This window comes from Taudactylus pleione, unplaced genomic scaffold, assembly GCF_031769625.1.
Source record: "Taudactylus pleione unplaced genomic scaffold, aTauple2 ptg000253l, whole genome shotgun sequence".
Lineage (NCBI taxonomy): Eukaryota > Metazoa > Chordata > Amphibia > Anura > Myobatrachidae > Taudactylus > Taudactylus pleione.
In genome coordinates, this window is record NW_028284655.1 from 1069550 (window position 1) to 1088919 (window position 19370).

Below are 19370 nucleotides of genomic sequence, written 5' to 3' on the forward strand. Positions count from 1 at the left end.
TACATAGGCCGTGATAGCATGATGTTCTATGGGCTTGTCGTAATGTTTTCTTGGATTAGATTCAGGAGGGGATTCAGTGGTGGAAGCAGCATGTGTCCCTGACACAGTGTGCATGCGTCCCGATGGTTACCGCCAGGAGATACAGATCAATATTGCATGGAGATCCATGAAATTCTGATGGGCATTTCTGGGCTGTAACTGGGGAGGGTGGCTATCTGTCGCAGGCGTGTCTGTGCCAGTGACTGCTTCTATAAAGATGTGGTTGCACTAACATCGGTGGCTATGGTCACTCGGACATTCTGCACCTGTCAATGGTGCAATCGATGGAGTGCATCTTGTACGCACATTGGCGGATTTGCACATCAGCCAGAGGCAGGGCCGGAGTAAGGCTTGTGGGGGCCCTGGGGCAACTAAATTATGGGGGCCCCCTCCAATAACTTGGCCCTTTACCTTCTCCCCTTCCAATATGGCCACAGTGCCCCCTTCACAGACCCCTTCTGTCACTCAAGCCCAGTGCTTCTCCCACCCCAGTTACAAAATAAAGTTTATTGCACTGGCCACCGCCTGTTCAATAAAGTTACTGAGCGCCGCGGTTCCCCGGACTGTCCCCGTACAGGTATCTGCCTGCGCCCTGCTGATCATGCAGCAGCACAGGCAACAGTCCACCTGTGACCCTAGTCCCCCTGTTGCCAGGCATCTGTGTGGAGGCCCTCCTGTGTGTGGGGGCCCCAGGACAACCATCCCTGTCACCCCCCCCTTAATCCAGCCATGGACTGGCTGCAGCATTAGCATAAAGCCAAAGTAGTGGCCGCAACTGCAGCCACCTCTGAATCACCTCCTCAGGGTCAGGACATTTTTGTACTCACAAGCATAAAAACAATTACAAACATTTAAATCCATTTCCTGTCTACCACGCTCCAGGTCCTCTGCTCAGTCATTGCTGGTGCGATCCAATTCCTGTTCCTTGGTGCATTCTGCTGGATGTTTATTGAGAGTCTCCTGCTCTACATGACTGTCCGTAACCTTCAAGCGCTGAATTATATGTCTTCTAAAGGCTCAAACCTTCCATTGATGTGTCTTGTTGGGTTTGGGGTTCCTGCTGTGATTGTGGGGATCTCTGCAGTGCTACACCCACATGAATATGGAACAGAGGAACTGTAAGCTGGTTTCATTATTCTATTCTCTATTAGTCTATTCTGTTGTCACATATTGCACAGTATTAGTTTATGTTACATATGTAGTGATCCCGTGTGAGGAAATCGGGTTGATGTTTATCTCTTTTGTGGTACCAGCTGGATTGTTTGCCAAGAGGCAGCCTTATGTACTATCCTTGCACACCCAGCATCTCTTATTGGGCATGAAATCAACTAGACAAGTAAGCAAATTATACATTAAGTGTAAAACATACACAGGACTGCTATGGCTAACACACTTTACATGAATAAGAAACAAGAGGTTCACAGTACAATCCCAGCACTCACAGCCCTATCACAGGGAAGACATATAGGGCAGGGGTTCCCAAACCCGGTCCTCAAGGCACCCTAACAGTCCAGTATTTAAGGATATTCTTGCTTGTGCACAGACGATATAATCAAACTGACTGAGGTACTAATTAAGTCACCTGTGATTAAGTATGGATATGCTAGAAACCTGGACTGTTAGGGTGTCTTGAGGGCCGAGTTTGGGAACCATTGATATAGGGGCTGATTCTGAGTCGCACGCAGTGGCGTCTGTGTGTGCCTCTTTTGCTGCAGTTGTGTCTGCGACTTAATGCTAAATACTACTATATGCCCTTATGTCAGGCTTGCCTACCCTCCCGATTTGGTCGGGAGTCTCCCGAATATCGGGTGCTGCTCCCGACCCCCCGGAAAGGAAGACAAGCCTCCCGGCTGCCGCCTGCCCCCTGGACTACTACTAGAACCCCCGCAGCAGGGGGGCCCGATGACGCGATTCACGCTGAATCGCGTTATCGTGGCTCCATCCCCTGCTTCACAATGCCTTTATTTTCGAGTGGGGGACACGATGACGTGATCATGCGGTCATGGCACTTTCCCCGCCCCAAAACATCAAGGAAGGAGAGAGCTGAATGTCGGCAAGTATACCTTATGTACATCAGTGGTTCCTGATGTGTAAGGACTGGGAAGGACACTTTATGCATCTTTAGACACAACCATCGAACGTATCATGGAAACTTGCACCAGCCCCTTGCTAGTTGCAGATCCTCTGTCAGATTATGGCCTCCAGTGTAAGTTAACCATTTATGCGACAAGCCCACTCCCATAAGACAGTGCACCTCCCAGTCAGCACCCAGGAACATCCAGTTAATTTCCAATACATTCCTGAGACTGTGGGTCTCTGGGCTCGAATCAGACCCGCTCGCTAGATGCGTATGCAAATTCGGCAAGGCATTAGCATGCCCACTGTGTCTCAGCGTGCGATCGCTCTGTGTATGCAGATGCCCACCAGCCTTAAGACGCCCACTTGCGCACGTCATCTCAAGGAAGAGTATGCAACCATCGGTAACATCGAGTACAATCGGATGCATACACAGTACTTATGGTTGACCATACCCTACCGCAGGCACTGCGAGCGCTTCAGTGTAAGTGATGTGTACTATGACGCTGCCTTTTAATTACGCACGACACTGAAACGGTGTTAAGACGCTCAGGCATGCCTTCATTTCACCTCTGCTCCCACGTTTTTAGCGGCCAGCCCATGTCAACACCCACAAACGGCTCGTCTTGTCACTCACTCAGCCGAGCTGTCTATGCGCAGCGAGTGAACGCTTCCTGACCGCTTGCACTGGTTTGCGCACGCACACTGCGATGCGTATGCATGCGCAGATTGTAAACATCGGCTGGCTGCGTGCGAACACATCCTAGCGAGCGGGTCTGAATCAGACCATCTGTGTATACACACTTGTATTGAGACGTCAGTGACGGCTTTGCAAGTCCAAAGACGCAGCATCAGTCACAGATCAGTCCATAATCAGAGTTCTGAGTAACCCTATTTTCCCACAGAATGGCAGCAGGAACTGAGATGCCAGAGCCATATTTTCTGTGCATGGGATCGCAGTCTGTGAGCTGCCCCCAAAACAGTCACAACACAAATTTGCAGCAGCACTGGCAATAGCCGCCATCTCTGAATCAGATGCTAAGGGGGAGATTTAATAAAGCTTGGAGAGAGATAAAATTGGAGATAAATAGTACCAACTAATCAGCTCCTGTCACTTTTGAAACACAGCCTGTAAAGTGACAGTTAGGAGCTGATTGGTTGGTGCTCTTTATCTCCAATTTTATCTCGTTCCAAGCTTTATTAAATCTCCCTCTAAGTCACTAAAAAGTTACACTCCTCCTTTACCTCTGTTACCTCCCCCAAACGTTCCCAGACTTAAATTCACGTTATGGCCAAATCCTTGCTGTGGTTGCACTGAGAGCTCCAAGATGGGTTATACTGTAAGATGTCAGTATGTGGCAGGTCAGTGATGGGCATCCTGACAGTAACAGATGACTGTGTCTCTCTGCTCTCTCCTATAGTTGCTGGCTCAGTAGTCATCTCATCTGGAGTTTCCTTGGTCCAGTCTGTGTGTTCATCATTGTGAGTACATAGTATTATACTTTGTATGCCTCACCTGCTCTTTCCCTAATTTAGTAGAGGTCTGCCAATTATTTACAGTATGTTGGGTACAAATATAGTGGGTATTGGCATATTTTAAGGAAAAGGTTTACTCACAGGTTCACCTTTTGAGGGAGGTCAATAGCATCACAGGTGGCTAGTAGCCAGTATTCTACAGTATGACACAGCTAGACTTCAAAGGGATTGGGTACGGGATCCCAGCGGATGCCGGCAGTCAGAATACAGACAACGGTATCCCGACTGTTAGAATCCCGATGCCCAAAGTTAAGCTGCCTAACCCCATCCCCTAACTCTCCCCCTATCCCTCCTTTCCCACAGCCTAACACTAACCCCCCCCACAGATTAACCCTCCCCCTAGTGCCTAATCCTAAACCCTATCACGTAACTCTCCCCCTAACCATCCTTTCCCACAGCCTAACCCTCCCCCTGCAGCTAAACCCTAACCCTACCCCTTATGTCTAACCCTAACCCCTAACCCTTCCCCTAACTTTTCCCCTCGCAGCCTAACCCTTACCCTCCCCCTCTGCAGACTAACCCTAACCTCACCTCCCCCACAGTTTAACCCTAACCCTCCCCCTAGTGCTTAACTCTAACCCCTAACCCTAACCTTCCCGATAATCGTAATACTTCCCGGTACCAGTATTCTGTGCACCGGCATCCCGACTGTCAAGATGTCAACTACATCCCCTGCAGGGAGATCCTCTGCCTACAAGCCTTGTTGTATATGTTCATCTGATAAATGAGTCGTTTTTGCAGATTAATATAGTGTATGCTGAATAAGTTTAATACTCAAAAAAAGAATGAAACTTTTATATGTAAAACAACTAGAAGTGTGCAGCTGGTAATGGATAATATTGGAACAGAAGAGCATTTACAATGTTGCTATTGTTGGGATTTATTCAGGACATTCAAATTACAAACGGTCTTGTTTTACAAGGTGGTATAGAGTATAAGTCTGTGGGCTCTGGCTCACACAGGTCCAGACGTGGCCACGTGGGAAATACGGATGGATTGCAGATGGAGCGCCATTGTGTTTATACGTACGCCTTAATGAATACGCATCGCAGCGCCCCACTTTTTCCATACCTGAGAGTCGTTATCATCGACACTGACACCTACCCCATGCTAGGTGACAAAGATACGAGTATTACTGAAATAGGCGCCCAATGGGCAAATACACTTATCAGAATAGGATACAACTCTCTGCCTACACAGCCACATCACTCCCATAAGATAGTTCTCTTCCGTGCATATGCCCAGTTGCCCCCAGTTGACACCCAGAAACACAGATAAGAGAAACACACAGGCTAGTCTAGTACCAACTGACTGCACATTTCTGCCACCCTCTTTCACATTAATGGGTTAAAGTAAATGCAAAAAAAGGCTGCTCCACGGGCAGCGTGTTTTAGGAGTGTCATGAGCGTGTCAGTGAGTGCGGCTGCATTCCCAAATGCAGAGCTGCAGCTGCAGCTACATACAGTAGGTGATGTTTAGGGCAATTTTACAAGGAGACACTACGGTTGCAATAGGCTGGTGTAAGTATCGATGGTGGAAAGGATGGTGTGCTTTTGGCCGATCGTTCCTAGCCACTGGTGGAATTACACTGTCCACAGGTACTGAAAGTGGTGTCTCAGGGCTTGTACATTTCAGCATTCGCTAGTACACAAGTTGAAGGCTAAGACGAGCATTTGCATATTATCTCCGTGGCAACTCTGCAAAAACCCTGCTTCACCTACAAACCTGTGCACACCTATTTCCAACAGGTTATGGGCACAGGGACACAAGTATAAGGCATACAGGCTCCAAGCTACTAGAATACCCACAGCAGCACACATCTTTTGCACATGCAAGACTCAGGCTGCACAAAACACAGAGTGAAGACAGCACAGAGCATTTACGGTGCAATGTGTCGGCACTAAAGTTAGCCCGTAAATAGAAGCTGGACAAAACACAGAATGAAGACAGCACAGAGTGTTTCCAGTGCAGTGTGACAGCACAGAAGATGGTTAGTGCATAGAAGCTGCACAGATACAGTATGTTTATGAGAAGCATACACACAGGAGCTACACCCACAATCAAGCTAAAGAGTGGAAGTTTGCTATGGAAATTCAATTAGAGCGTGAAAGGTTGTGGCAGGTCACAGTAACCCAGGTGTAGATCCAAGGCCAGACAATATAGAGAAATCCATGGTATTATAGACTTAAGTGTAGAGCAACATGTATACTCTATTATACATGGGATGGAGTCGGCAAATAACATGTGGATAGCACTGCAGGCAGCATACTAAGATGGAGGTCTCATGAGAAGAATTAATTTGAGATGTTTATAGTACAATATCAAGTTATTTGAATGCAGCAGTAAGAGTGATTATTACATAGACCAAATGATGTCTGTTTCTCAGCAACTATTATCTGTTGGAGTGAAAGTAGATGATGAAGAGATTGCTATGGCAATGCTACATATTTTAACTCCCAAGTTTGACTTCCTAGTTGTAGAGTTAGAGGCAAAGAAAAGTTGACCACAGACACAAGTGCTGAGACCACTGCATTACACACAAAAAGTGAAAAATTTTGAAATTTCAAATTCAAGTGCTATAATTGTCACAAAATAGGTCACAACACATTTGAGTGCATGCAAAAGAGTGTGCATCCTATGCAAAGCAAGAAATGCAAAAGCAATGATGAATCAATCCTGTTACAGATAACTACAGAAAAGATTGTTGGTACATTGATTTAAGGTGCAACAAGGCATTTCATATGCAATGTGGAATGGTTCACCAAGTTAATCAAATCTGATCCTATCACAAGGTATTGGCAATCAAGTACTTACAGCTACAACAATATGAATATGAACAATTAAAACCCACCTGAAATTTGGGACTAGAAGTAAAGTCACAGATATCCAAGATGTGTTTTATGTACCAGAAATGGGAACAAATCTTATAGCCATCAGTATCCTAGAACAGAAAGGTCATAGAGTTCACTTCGCTAAAGGAAAGTGTACTGTACAAACATAAAAGGGACCATAATAGCTACAGGCACAAGGTGTCAGCAATTGTACATATGTGTCCACATACATCTATCCTCCATGCGCTAGGAGCAGTGTTACACATAACATGTGAGCGCCGTGTGACTCGGTAGCTCCGATTGCCTTTTCGTGTGACTTTTCCATTCAAATGCATCTTATTTGCATAGCGATGCAAATAGGAGGCCAGATGTATGAGGACACATCTGTACTGTACAGAATGTCGTAAATATTGCATTCTGTGAACCTCAAGACATCCAGTAATCAGAGTCAAGATCTGACTTGTTTGAGTCGAAGTCCAAGATAGGCAAAGAGACTTTGCAAGTTTCAAAAGTCACAAGTGTGAAAGACATTAATGGCCGTATTCAATCAGTGACGAAAACTACCGTTTGTCACAAAAAAAGGTGATATTTTTGCCAAAAAACAGGCGAAAACGCAATTGGCGAAAAAAACTGGAGAAATGTTTTCTCCAACCCAGAAAAAAAAAATGCAAAATTCCTATTTTTGGCTAAAAATGTGGGGATTTCTTTCAGAACCCTTTGGACATCCCCCCCTAATGATAAAATACCCCCCAAAAATGTCATAAGTTGCGCACTTTGGTGAAAAACAACCGTGCAATTTTGGGTGAAAAAAAAAAAATTGAAAATGATACAAAGCAATTTTTTTTCCAGGAAATTACTGTTCCACGTAAATTGGGGGTACGTTAAAATGGGTGCAAGTATATTTTCTTGTCGTAAAATTGCAATTTTAAAAATTTTTAAAAACCGCCAGCTGTGGCCGCGTGTGATGTTTAAAACACTTCACACATCCATAGCGCCCCCAAAATATTAGACCCAATACATTAAAACCATTTTCAACATTTTTTTTTTAACCAAAATTTTTGCTTGGTCGTTTTTCGCCAAAGTGCGCAACTTACATACATTTTTGGGGGGTAATTTATAATTAAGGGGGTGTCCAAAGGGTTCTGAAAGAAATACCTACATTTTTAGCCAAAAATAGGAATTTTGCTTTTTTTTCCGCCTGGACTGGGATGGAGAAAACTTTTCTCCAGTTTTTCGCCAATTGTGTTTTTGCCTGTTTTTGGGTGAAAATATTGCCCTTTTTTTGGTGAAAAACAGCTGTTTTCGCCTATGGTGAAAAAAAGTCCGTTTTCGCCGCTAATTGAATACGGCCCTATGAAGCGACAGCAGTGCTGAGTTTGTGGGTCAAAAGACTGTTGTTATGGTCCATGCTGTCAGTGAGGAGACTCTTGCTGATGTGTCTACCAAGAAGATTGCACCAGAGTCACATGATCTGTTGATGTTTTCTTATGTTCTTAACTCTCATTATTTTACAGTTTGCTACAGAAGAGCTTTGATTGAATGTTTATGTAACATAGAGAAGCTTATAGCGAGGGGGGTGTTGAAAGTGTAGACTGATACTGCACACACTTAATTTTTTTCCCTCAGGGAGGTTACAGTCCCTGTTCAAAGATGGCCACTCGACTTAGCTACTGCGCATGCGCGGCACCATCTTGTCACTGTGTTGAGTGCCACAGAGGGAGACAGTAGTCTCCCTCTTAGCTCCAGAGAGATCCCAGTATTACAGCCACCCACCAAGCCTTCCAGCATCATTGTACCGCTACCCGGTCACCAGCTACACTCACCGGCAGGTGAGTTGTATATCACCCTGCTCCACTCAAGCTACAGTCCATCAAATCAGTGTTTAACAGTATAGTTGTATCTCAAATAACACCAATAATACCACTCCACTGTTAAGAAATTGGGCTGTTCCTTGTCTCAGGACATTCGCTGGTGTATGCAGGGGCTCTGCTACACCTACAAACCTGTACACACATATTTCCAACAATGGCCAGTAAGATAAACAACAGTAATAAAGTGTGCAAAGTAAAAAGTAAAGGTGAACATAGAAGTAACCAGAGCCCAGTTTGCAGAAAAAATAATATTTTACGATGCCAACAATAATTTGCATACAGCTATTTTTTTTATTATATGTATACGGTAAGCCGTAGGTTGAGTTGTTTCCTCTTTACAGTATCTCAATCATCACATATTTGAATAAACAAAATTTGCTAAATGTCTCTGTAGATACATTGTTCTCTGCTCCCCTTTATTGTGCTGTTTTGGCCTCTGGTACTTTATATTTTCCTTGTTTCTCGTTCAAACTCTCTCAGGTGAACACTACCCTCTTGGTCCTCACTGTTTTGGGCCTCCGAAGGAAGCTTGCATCTCTAAACACCAATGTGTCCACTGTTAAGAACACTTGGTAAGTATAAGACATTGTAGGTCAGTTTTATAGAGAATGTCATGTGTAGTGCTGAACATCTATATTATGTAATAGCTTAATCACACATACATGTATAAGATATGCCTATCTGATGTATACAGACATTATTGTTCTGAAGATAGAATACCAATAGTTTTTTATTTTATTTTTTTGCACAACTGAAAACAATTCACCCGTAAGCAAAGGGTTACCATCAATGCAGAGTCCTGGAGTGTGAAGTTGCCTCTTCTGGCCTATATTAGGTCAATGGGCCAAGTCACACCCAGAAGGTTTCAGGCTGACACTCCTCGGTTCCAGGTACATATTCCTTTATAACTCCGGGCAGTGGTTTTTATTCCATGCCACTAGTGTTCTGTGTTACCTGTGTACCCCATGAGCGAGAACTACATACATCCTTCTCGTCTCTCCTGCACCTCAGTTAAACCCAAGTGTCCTGGACCAGACCAACAGAATCCTAAACCTGTAACACTTAATATTCGGAGGCACACTCCATATTATAATAAATATGCCACAGAGAAAGAGTTATGTCAGCTTGCCGAGCTGGATTGTTACTTACCGGCTGTGTCTGCGAAAACCAGGACGTCTGTTTGACTACGCTCCTCGACTCGACCAGAGCTAACCCTAGTCTGACTGCGTCCTATATTTCTGAAGTGCAACAGGTTGAGACCATACTTCAGTTATCTGAAGGTGAGTGGGTCACGGACGATTTAACCTGTATTTGAACATGTATTGTACCTGCCTCAAGATGGGGCAATAGGAAAATGCCAAATAGAAAAAAGTATCTTGTCCACAGTTTATTACAATGGGAATTGAGGTGCAGCAATATCATGACAGGCGAATCTAGAATTGTGACACATTTGCATGGTCACGCATTTGTAAAAACTCAGTTATGAGTAGGAAGGCATCATTTGTGTGAGCGGCAATTACTTTGTTTATTGGTACAGTCTATTCTAAAGATGGTCACATATGTTCAATATTACAGACTGAGTGACCCCAAACTAGCCAAAATGCCATTAATTTTCCTACCGGATCATTATGGGCCATGGCAGATAATACTGTATGGACTGAAAATCACCACTATTGGACATCAGGGCACCGAGAAATACAGTAGGCCAGATGGGATGTAGTCAAGAGACTGGTGGACGGAGGCTGCCGGTTTCTATGCCGATGCTGAAATCCCGACAAGGGAGGTAAGATAGGCATCGAAAAACAGACACCTATCTTAATCCTGACGCTGGAATCCAGGAGGACGCCTGCCCGAATGTTGCAAGTCTGGGGTGCCAGTCCTGTTAGCCGCGGAGGGGGAGGGTTAGGTTTAGGGCAGTTAGCGGGGTTAGCACAAGTTTTTTTGGGGTGGGCTAGGGTTAGGCACCCCTAGGAGGGAGGGTTAGGGTCAGGCACCACTGGTGGGGGGGTTATGTTTAGGCACTAAGGGGGGAGGGTTAGGTTTAGGCACGAAGGAGGGGGACTTAAGTTCAGGAATTAATTGTGAGGGTTAGGGTTCAGGGTGCAGAGGGTTAGGGTTAGGCTACAAGAAGGGAGAGTTAGGGGGGGAGGGTAAGTATACTTACCTGACCCCTGTCGGGATACCAACCATCGGGATGCCGCTGTCTGTATTGTGACAGGAGGCATCCTTACAGCCGGCATTACATACCCATTCCGGACAGATGATACATGGGCATAGCCACACCCACTTCAATAAAAAATAAAAATACCATTTGCTCAATCGGGCATTTCTCCTCCTCCACAGCTGACTTGGGCCTCTGACAGATCCCACAGTCACCCTGGACATGGATATTTAGTACCCTCCCCTCTCGGCACCCCTGTCGGCCATTATGTTAGGTTATGATCTAACCACAATAACAAGCTGCAATGAAGCCAGAAGTGATCTGGCAAATCAAAAGATGCATGGTCTGATATTATATAATTTGGACCAATGGATAAAATGGATGTTAATTTCTGTTCTATAGCACTAGCATATAAAATTTACAGATCATCAAACAATAAGACTATAACCCTGCAGATATAGTACAAGACATTTTTCTTTCAAGTGCCACATCCTTTTATTTCCTGCACCAGGAGTTCCATAGTTGGCAGTGAAGTTCTCCCACCGACTGACCACAATAACAATGACATTTTAGTACTCTAGCCTAGTAATGTGCTAATGAATAAACAATGTTTTGCAACTTTTTGGAATGCAATCTACTGTCATCTTGACAAATGTTTAGACCTTGGATGTTTCTTATTGGCCCGCTGGAAGGGATTCAGAAGCTTGTCCTCAAACACCCTCACCAGTGCACGTCAGGTAGATTTAATCTCAGGAGCACCAGAGAGGATCATTATTCTATTTCTAACACAAAAAATAACCAACCATCTGAGATACAGATTAACCTATCTTGCCTCTGGAAGGATATCCACAAATTATGCAATATTGAAAAGATTTATCTAAGTTTGACTTAATACAATATATATTTTTCTGTCATGCCCACACCTTTATGATCATTTTTGCAAGCTAGCATGCTTATCTTTCTCATGTTGTCTGTGTGATATGATCTCTTTGTCATCAGTCTTCTCTTATTTTTCATTTTGTAAAATATATTATAAATTACTACTTGAAGTTTTAGGGAATGTAGTTTATAAGCCACCTCTTAGCTGATACATTTAATTATACTCCGATGTCAAACTCTCAGTGGCAAAAGCATTATTGGTAAAATTACGCTGTTGGTGGCATAGTCTAATGTTGTCTATAATGACCTATGTAAGGTGAGCACAGCCATAAGATAAGATAGACATATAGAGCATATCCATACTACCCAGCTTTCCCGATATTACCTAGGCACTCCCTGATACAGCCAATCCCACCACTAAATGGGCGTGGCTACACCCTCAACTGACATTATAGCATTCGCCACCAAAATGTAGTCAGTTGGATGGAGAGATACATATCTAACAATCAGTAGGGGTTTAGTATAAGAATGTTATTACATTTGTAGTGGTTAGTCTGTAAGAGCCACTAGTCTAGAGCCTACAGTATGTAGAAGACCTAATGCACGTTTCTCCCTCACCTAATTGTCCATCATCTCTCCCAGGCTACAGACATTCAAAGCTCTGGCTCATCTTTTTATTCTTGGCTGTACCTGGAGCATTGGCTACTTCCAGTTTGGACCTGGAGCCATAGTCATATCCTATTTATTTACCATATGTAACAGCCTTCAGGGTCCTTTCATCTTCCTTGTGTATTGTTTGCTCAACCGTCAGGTAAAAATCAATTTATCATGTATCTGAAATCATTGTGCATCATTAATATAAATAAATATTTTAATATATATGATGATGTTTATGTAGCACTGAATCGAAATCAGACTTAGATCATTGAGATAAAAGAGGAAGTGCAGGCAGCACAGTGGGCTCTTTGGCTGCCACAGTCCCACTTAGACTGTCTCCAAGTGCAGCCTGACTGGTCTGCCTCAGTCCTCCCTGGACTGACTCCACTCAGCAGCCCTTAGGTGTGGCCACACCTACTCTTTCTTCCCTGTGTGGGCGGATCCCTCCAGCCCCACACACAATCCATGGCTCACTATCACCACCTAGCTGCATCTTGCCACTACATGCATTTATGGTAATACGGAAATGATTATCTTACTCTAAAATAATATTGGTAAATATCCATCTGTAAATTTGCATCCATATGCGTGTTTGTAATTTGCAGGTGAGGGAAGAGTACTGCAAACTGTTCCGCAGACTTTACATATGCAACAAACAGGCATCAGATGAATCTGTCAGTGGAACTCTTCAAGTAGCCTCTAAATCAGTAAGTGTTCAGCTGTAAAGTGGATGCTCTGCTGATCCAATAAATGCTTCAATCCTCAGAGCGATTATGGGATCAGTGTGTGCCCTGTACATAATGACCTATTATAGCTCAGTGTGTGCTTTCTTCAAAGGGATCGGGTGGTCGGGGATCGCTTTGTATAAGCAGTATAAGAATCCTGACCTCCTGATTCCACTGTTGCTGGAGCATTTGACATTGTTTATCAGCTAACTCTACGGTATTTATCGAGCCAATCAGCCGATATCGGGTGATCAGTCCAACCATTGTATAGGTGTGTCCCCAGCTTTAGTTTTTAATGATAATGTTTTGTTTTGGTTTTTTTACATACTGTACGCAGCAACTTCTGAGCAATAATTATAATTTTGTTGTTTCCTAGACCAATATGTCTGAAATGTCTAAACTTCCGGACGACAGAAAGAGTCCTTAGACTGAGGAAAAAGACAATTACTACTGCTTATATGGTGCAGTCATATTGCAGAATTCTTGCTGTTAACTGAACACAGTAATGGGCTTCTCTACATAGTAACTTTATATACAGGACCAACTGTAATACATAAACTTACTGCCACTGTTTGTCTTGTTCAGCCTCACACACATCACTATCCGCTACCTAGCTGCATTATCAGCTCTCACAGCCAAGCCTGTCCACCTGATACCATTCATTTAGTGTAATGTATATTCACTTCACAACACTTGTCCCTGCTTAACTTGAATAAATAAATCTTTCCTTTTTCCTTCAAACTTGCATCATCATTCACAGACTTGGGTATCTATTTACTAAGGCTTGGATGGACATAAAGTGAATGGAGATAAAGTCCCAACCAATCCGCTCCTAACTGCCATGTCACAGGCAGAAAAATGACAGTTAGGGATAGATTGGTTGGGACTTTATATCCGTCCAAGGCTTAGTAAAATAGACCCTTTAAAAACTATCCTGTTCTTCCTGGATATCTCACCTATATTTGACAATGTTGATCACCAGTGCTCTGGCAACTGCTTCATTCCCTTTGCTGCACTGCTTCCCTCAACTGTCATCATACTTATTATTAGCAGAGCTTTCTTCTATGAAAAAAGGTGCCAGTACTATGAAAAGAAAAGGTACCAATACTCCTAGAAATTGCTGAAGCTCTTACGGCCAGGTTAGTGCCTCCCTGGTTATTATATATCTGGAATGGGCTCATTGCTGTAACAGGGTGGCACAGTGCTCTGTGGCTGCCCTGACTCTAAACCTGTGATGCCACACCTAGGGGGTGGTGCCATCGGCTCTGGGGAGGAGAACACTGCCCAGAGCATCTAAAGAATGTTTCGGTCAGCTCCACAGGCTGCAGGGTGCCTGACAGGAGCGTCCTTCTGCAGTAGAGCTACTGGCTGAAGGCTGCTGTTCCAGGCACCCTGCAAGCCACATGCAGGTGCCATGGGGCTGCGACTCTGCAATATCCAGGGATTTGCGTTCTGGGTGACACCACCGCTTCAACACCCCTATTTACGGCCTTGAATAAACTAGTCTGGTGATACAAGTTCTAGGTCGGAGTGTTAAACTAGACTAGCAATGAAGGCAGAGGGATTTCCAATAAATAAAGGTGCCAGTACTCAGGACTGCTAAGAACCATTAGAAATAAAACGCCCATCTTATAATCTCATTCTCCCTCATCAATCTCCCTGTTGGGATTGCTAAAGAATTAGTCCATTAATGTTATATATTTATACCACATTTCTTGATAAAAAGATACAGCCACATGTGGCAGGAAAAGGGTGTCAGACATCTTGACATCCCCTCTCCACCAGTGATGTAATAATCGTAATGTTATAGATGTGTTTTTGAAATATATTTTAGAGTTCTTTGAGATCGCCAAACACAGATATGTCCTCACCTAACTATCCACATGGCCAAAGATTCCAGATGTGGACCGTCACTCTCCTCAGAGTAGAAAATGCCCGGGTGCCTTCCTCCATATAAGCGTAAATAGGTAGAAATCACAATCGGCACTCCAGGTCTTTTACAAAAGTCAATTGTATTTAGGTCACGTCACTCTGAAAAAAAGAGTGTAATATACTCTGAAACGTTGGTGGTCAAAGTAACATGTACTGTATGTGCAAATTACAACATATTACCTTAAGTAATCCTCCACCATCTGCAATACGCTCCCAGTTCCGGTCCTGGCTGCTTACTTGCTGGGCGCTGGTGTCCGGCTAGGATGATGTGCAGTTACCCATGCCACACCGTCGGTTGTCGTAGCAACCAGTAACAACATGTGCTGGTGCATGTCTCCCTGCAGGGGCAGACACAAAACATAACATAAACATACTGTGTAATACCGCAACATCCCATCTTATAAATATTTATACAAGGGTAATAGAACTGAATGAATTAAAGAGAACAATCAGATATATTTCACAGGGAATTGTGTTACCAACATGTTCCTATGTCAGAAAGTGTACTGGGGATACTAAGGGTAGACTCAAGATTAAATGAAAATTCACTGTTATGTCGTTGGAATATACAGTACATTCATATTAATTTGTTTGTCTGTGGCCACAATGGACAAAAGGGCTTTAGTCGCCCTGTTAATAATTGGGCTTGCCAGGGTGTAGTCACTCTTCCATGGTATGATATCTCTAGATTCCCTGCTTCTTGGGTTCAGAAGTTTCAGAATGTCCATAACTTCTCTTTTTACTTTTATTAACTGTGTTAGGTTGTTGTAACCTATTTGAACAAATTTACTGATGACTTAATCTAATTCCTCACTGAGCTTATCTCTATCGCTGGTTATGCGTGATATCCTCATCATCTGGGATGTTGCTAATTAATTCTTCAAGGACCTTGAATGATGACTGGATGCAATGAGCAAGGTGTTCCTGTCCATTGTCTTAGAGAAAACTTCTGTATAAATGTTCTGGTCCTAGATGGCCAGATATAACTTAGTTAGAGCAGTGTGTAGTGATATGGTCTTACAAGCGACTGTTCTATAGAACTTTATTGTGTAGCTTGTGATATGTTAGACGTCTTGTGATAAATTAACACAAAGACTCTATAATGATAGCACAGTATTACTGACAATGGGAGTATAGTTAAAACTTAACCTTTATTCCAACTGCAATGTGATTAAAATGAACTCACAAGTACAAATGACAAAGAAAAGTGTGATTGAGTGCAGAGGACAAAAGGAAAGACATATGGTAATAGGACCATATAAATGGGTTCCTAAATACCTCAGGGACGGCAAAATATTACAAACAATACATAGAATAACACATAATTTTTACATGTAATAAAAATTTATAAAATACACCCAGGTCTGAAAAAATGTGGATCAATCTTAAAGCTCATTCGTTAAATATATTCCAAACTTATCAGTGTAATTCTGCTTCAGTAGAGAATGAGATCAGAATAAAGTCAGGGATGCGGAGAACAGGAGGTTCTGCTGCTTCCTCTCGTACCTCTTGGTATTGGATAGGAAGTGAGAGATCCCTGTTGTATAGTATCCCCTAGAAACAGCAGCTATTATCAGTAATCCTGTGCAGCCATTCGCTTCTGCTTTCAAGTGTCATGCCCAATCCACATTAATGGATCAAGGAGTATAGGACACCTGATGAGAGAGTTAAAGAGTTATCTCGGCACTGATAGGAAATGGATAGAGGAAGAAAGAACAAGCTCATAAAATGAAATAAAAATACCAACATAATCCTTATTATTAAATCCGGGAAGAGTTTCAAAGATTCACATTTTAGGATTAGTTTCTCATATACATATTTTCTCTTCTTATCATTTAATATTGTTGTGCAATATCATCTGACAAAAAAGCATAAACATATTGGACTTTAGCATTTTTCATTCGGTGAACCTAATAATCTAAAACATTTAACTGTATACAGTATGAATCAATTGTGAGGATGAGCAAATTCACAAATAATGTATATGCCAGGAGCAAAATATTCTTATTAATAGCATCAGAGTCAAAAATCACTCAAAGATAATGTATTACTGTATTATTATTACATTGCAATGTGTCAAAAAAGTGCCAGTGCGGTGTGATCAATTAATTGTTACTTAGACAATATTGATACAGATATCACATCACACTATATCTACAAATGTTGCCTTAGCTTACATAGCATGTATAGTACGCTCAAAAAGAATTAAATGCTTTTAGCAACAAAGATAAAAAAAGAACACAGCGTCTCATTGATCATCTGACTGTATAAATCACAGTTAGTGTCAGTATGGAAAATCAGTCATCACATCCGCCTGTGTATCCTTAGTAGCTCATATAGAAGGACATCAGTCAGAGTCCGTTTACATTAGCAACACACATGTACAATATCGCTGCACTTCATAAGAACTCACTGGACAACATGTATTTTGTCCTCATACAACCAGGGAGTAGCGGTGCCTTAATATTGTGCATCTGTAAGGCATCCTATGGTTCGGTTCCGATGTGTGGTTTCACCTGCATGGCTTGGTCACGGGGATCAGCTCAAAGTGATTTGAGTTATATACTGAGTCATCAGGAATAAGCTCTGAGAACCAAGTCTCTGTATAACACGGGACAGATGATCCAGAGATGCCAGTACTAGCTCATCCTAGAAGCAATAAGAGCTCGTCCATCTTATTAACCAGGGAGTGGACATTTGACAGCTGCACTGCCGGGAGAGCAGACCGGTGCTCCCTCCACCTCCACCTTACCAGAGCACTGGCTCGCCTTCCCATCCTACGCTTCCCTCCATGGCAAGCCATAGCATATCCTTGATTCCTGGCTCTTGAAGCCTGAGGCACAGCCTCCGCACCTCCAACCTCCTTACTTCCATCGGCTATAACCACTGACTCTGGCAGCAAGCCCATCCTCCGACACCGATATCCAATTATATATTATGTGTGGCCACCCAAGTCCCTTCACCACCTCCCCCCACCTCAGTGAGCTAATTGTATGACTCACCGCCATTCCCCACCATCATTCGCTTCTATGCAATGCCGCCACATGCTGAGCTTGCTATTGACATTGTACACATTGCTTGCTGTAATTCGCAGATGTCACATCACATACACGACAGGTGCAGCTCTCGTTACGGCTGGCATGCGTGGGCTAGAGGTGTGGGTGAGCGCCTTGCAGAGTGGGCGTCCCAGGTTCGAGACCTGGAATGGGAATTTTTTTTATTTTATTTTTTTAACAGTTAAAAATATTGGACTTCATTCAGACCCGCTCGCAAGCGTCTATGCGCTCGCAAGCGGGTTGATGGTGGGGCACTGCACACACGCCGCGTGCGCAAGCCCCGGAGCGAGAAAGAAATTCTCTCGATCCGGAGCTCGCTACAAATGGGGCGGCTGTCGCCCCGTTTTGTAAGCGGGGGGCTGAAACACAAACGGAGGCGTTCCTGTAGGCAGCCCTACTGACATCAGCAGTGATGTCAGTAATTAGCTTCCTGCTCTGTTAGAGCAGGAAGCTACCTGGGGCTTGTGGGAGACAAGACCCTACCTCAAGGGTCTCGTCGCAAGCCCTGATTGTCGCGATGGTCTCGATCATCGGGACCATCACCTGGTCACTCACTAGAGCTTAGTGAGCAGCCAGGAGGCCGGCTTTTAAAGAAGAAGCGGCCGCCCTCATTCAGAGCGAGCGCTCCCATTTTGCGAGCGGCTCTGAATGAGGGCCATTGTCTTGCTGTGAAACTACAGGTTCCAGAAAGTTTCCCCCTCATGCTGGTACTTGGAGAACCACAAGTACCAGCATGTGGGACATTACGGGCCCGCTTGTACCTGTAGTTCCACAGCAAAAGAAATATAAAAATAATCACAAGACACACACACCATAGAGAGTTGAAGTTTATTAAAGCATACATGCACACACGGAATGGATTTGAAGTATCCTGATGCCGACAGCCAGAGGGAGAAGGTAAGTACCCTATGCCTAACCCTCTCTTAGTGGTGCCTAACCCTAACCTCCCCCTCTAGTGCCTAACCCTAACCTCCTCCTGGAGGTGCATAAACCTAACCCTCCTTACCACACCCTAAACTTAACCCTCCCAGGGGGGTGTCTAACCCTAACCTACCCCCAGGGATCCCCAACCCCAAGCCCCCCTCTGCAGATAATGCTAAGGGCACCCACGGACTTACCTCGTTCGGGCTGGCATCCTTAGGCATTCGGTATTTTGGTATTTCCTTTGGTATTTCAATGCCTATATTAAGTGCTGTACCGGGCTTCTGGAGTTGGGATATAGACCGGTGGCATCTCATCCACCGGTATACTGTAGTGTGTGTATGTATATGTATGTATGTATATATACAGTCAGGTGCATAAATATTGGGACATTGACAGAATTTTCATATTTTGGCCTCTATTCACCACCACAATGGCTTTGAAATGAAACAAACAAGATGTGCTTTAACTGCAGACTTTCAGATTTAATTTGAGGGTAATTACATCCAAATCAGGTGTAGGAATTACAACGGTTTCTATATGTGCCTCCCACTTTTTAAGGGGCCAAAAGTAATGGGACAAACTAAACAATCCTAAAACTAACTTTCACTTTTTAATACTTTGTTGCAAATCCTTTGCAGGCAATTACAGCCTGAAGTGTGGAACGCATAGACATCACCAGACGT

At 43.6% G+C, this 19370-nt stretch overlaps 1 protein-coding gene across 1 annotated transcript in view; it reads left to right on the forward strand.

Annotated features, from left to right (window-relative positions):
* LOC148515089 (adhesion G protein-coupled receptor E3-like) overlaps positions 1 to 13425 on the forward strand; it is a 102409-nt gene extending 88984 nt beyond the window's left edge. Inside the window, exons 13-18 of the mRNA XM_088480437.1 lie at positions 922 to 1157; positions 3537 to 3597; positions 8834 to 8925; positions 12036 to 12204; positions 12656 to 12757; positions 13152 to 13425. Coding sequence (XP_088336563.1) covers positions 922 to 1157; positions 3537 to 3597; positions 8834 to 8925; positions 12036 to 12204; positions 12656 to 12757; positions 13152 to 13202 — 711 coding nt within the window. The 3' untranslated portion in view covers positions 13203 to 13425. The remainder of the gene's footprint in view (positions 1 to 921; positions 1158 to 3536; positions 3598 to 8833; positions 8926 to 12035; positions 12205 to 12655; positions 12758 to 13151) is intronic.
* Positions 13426 to 19370: the final 5945 nt, after the last annotated feature.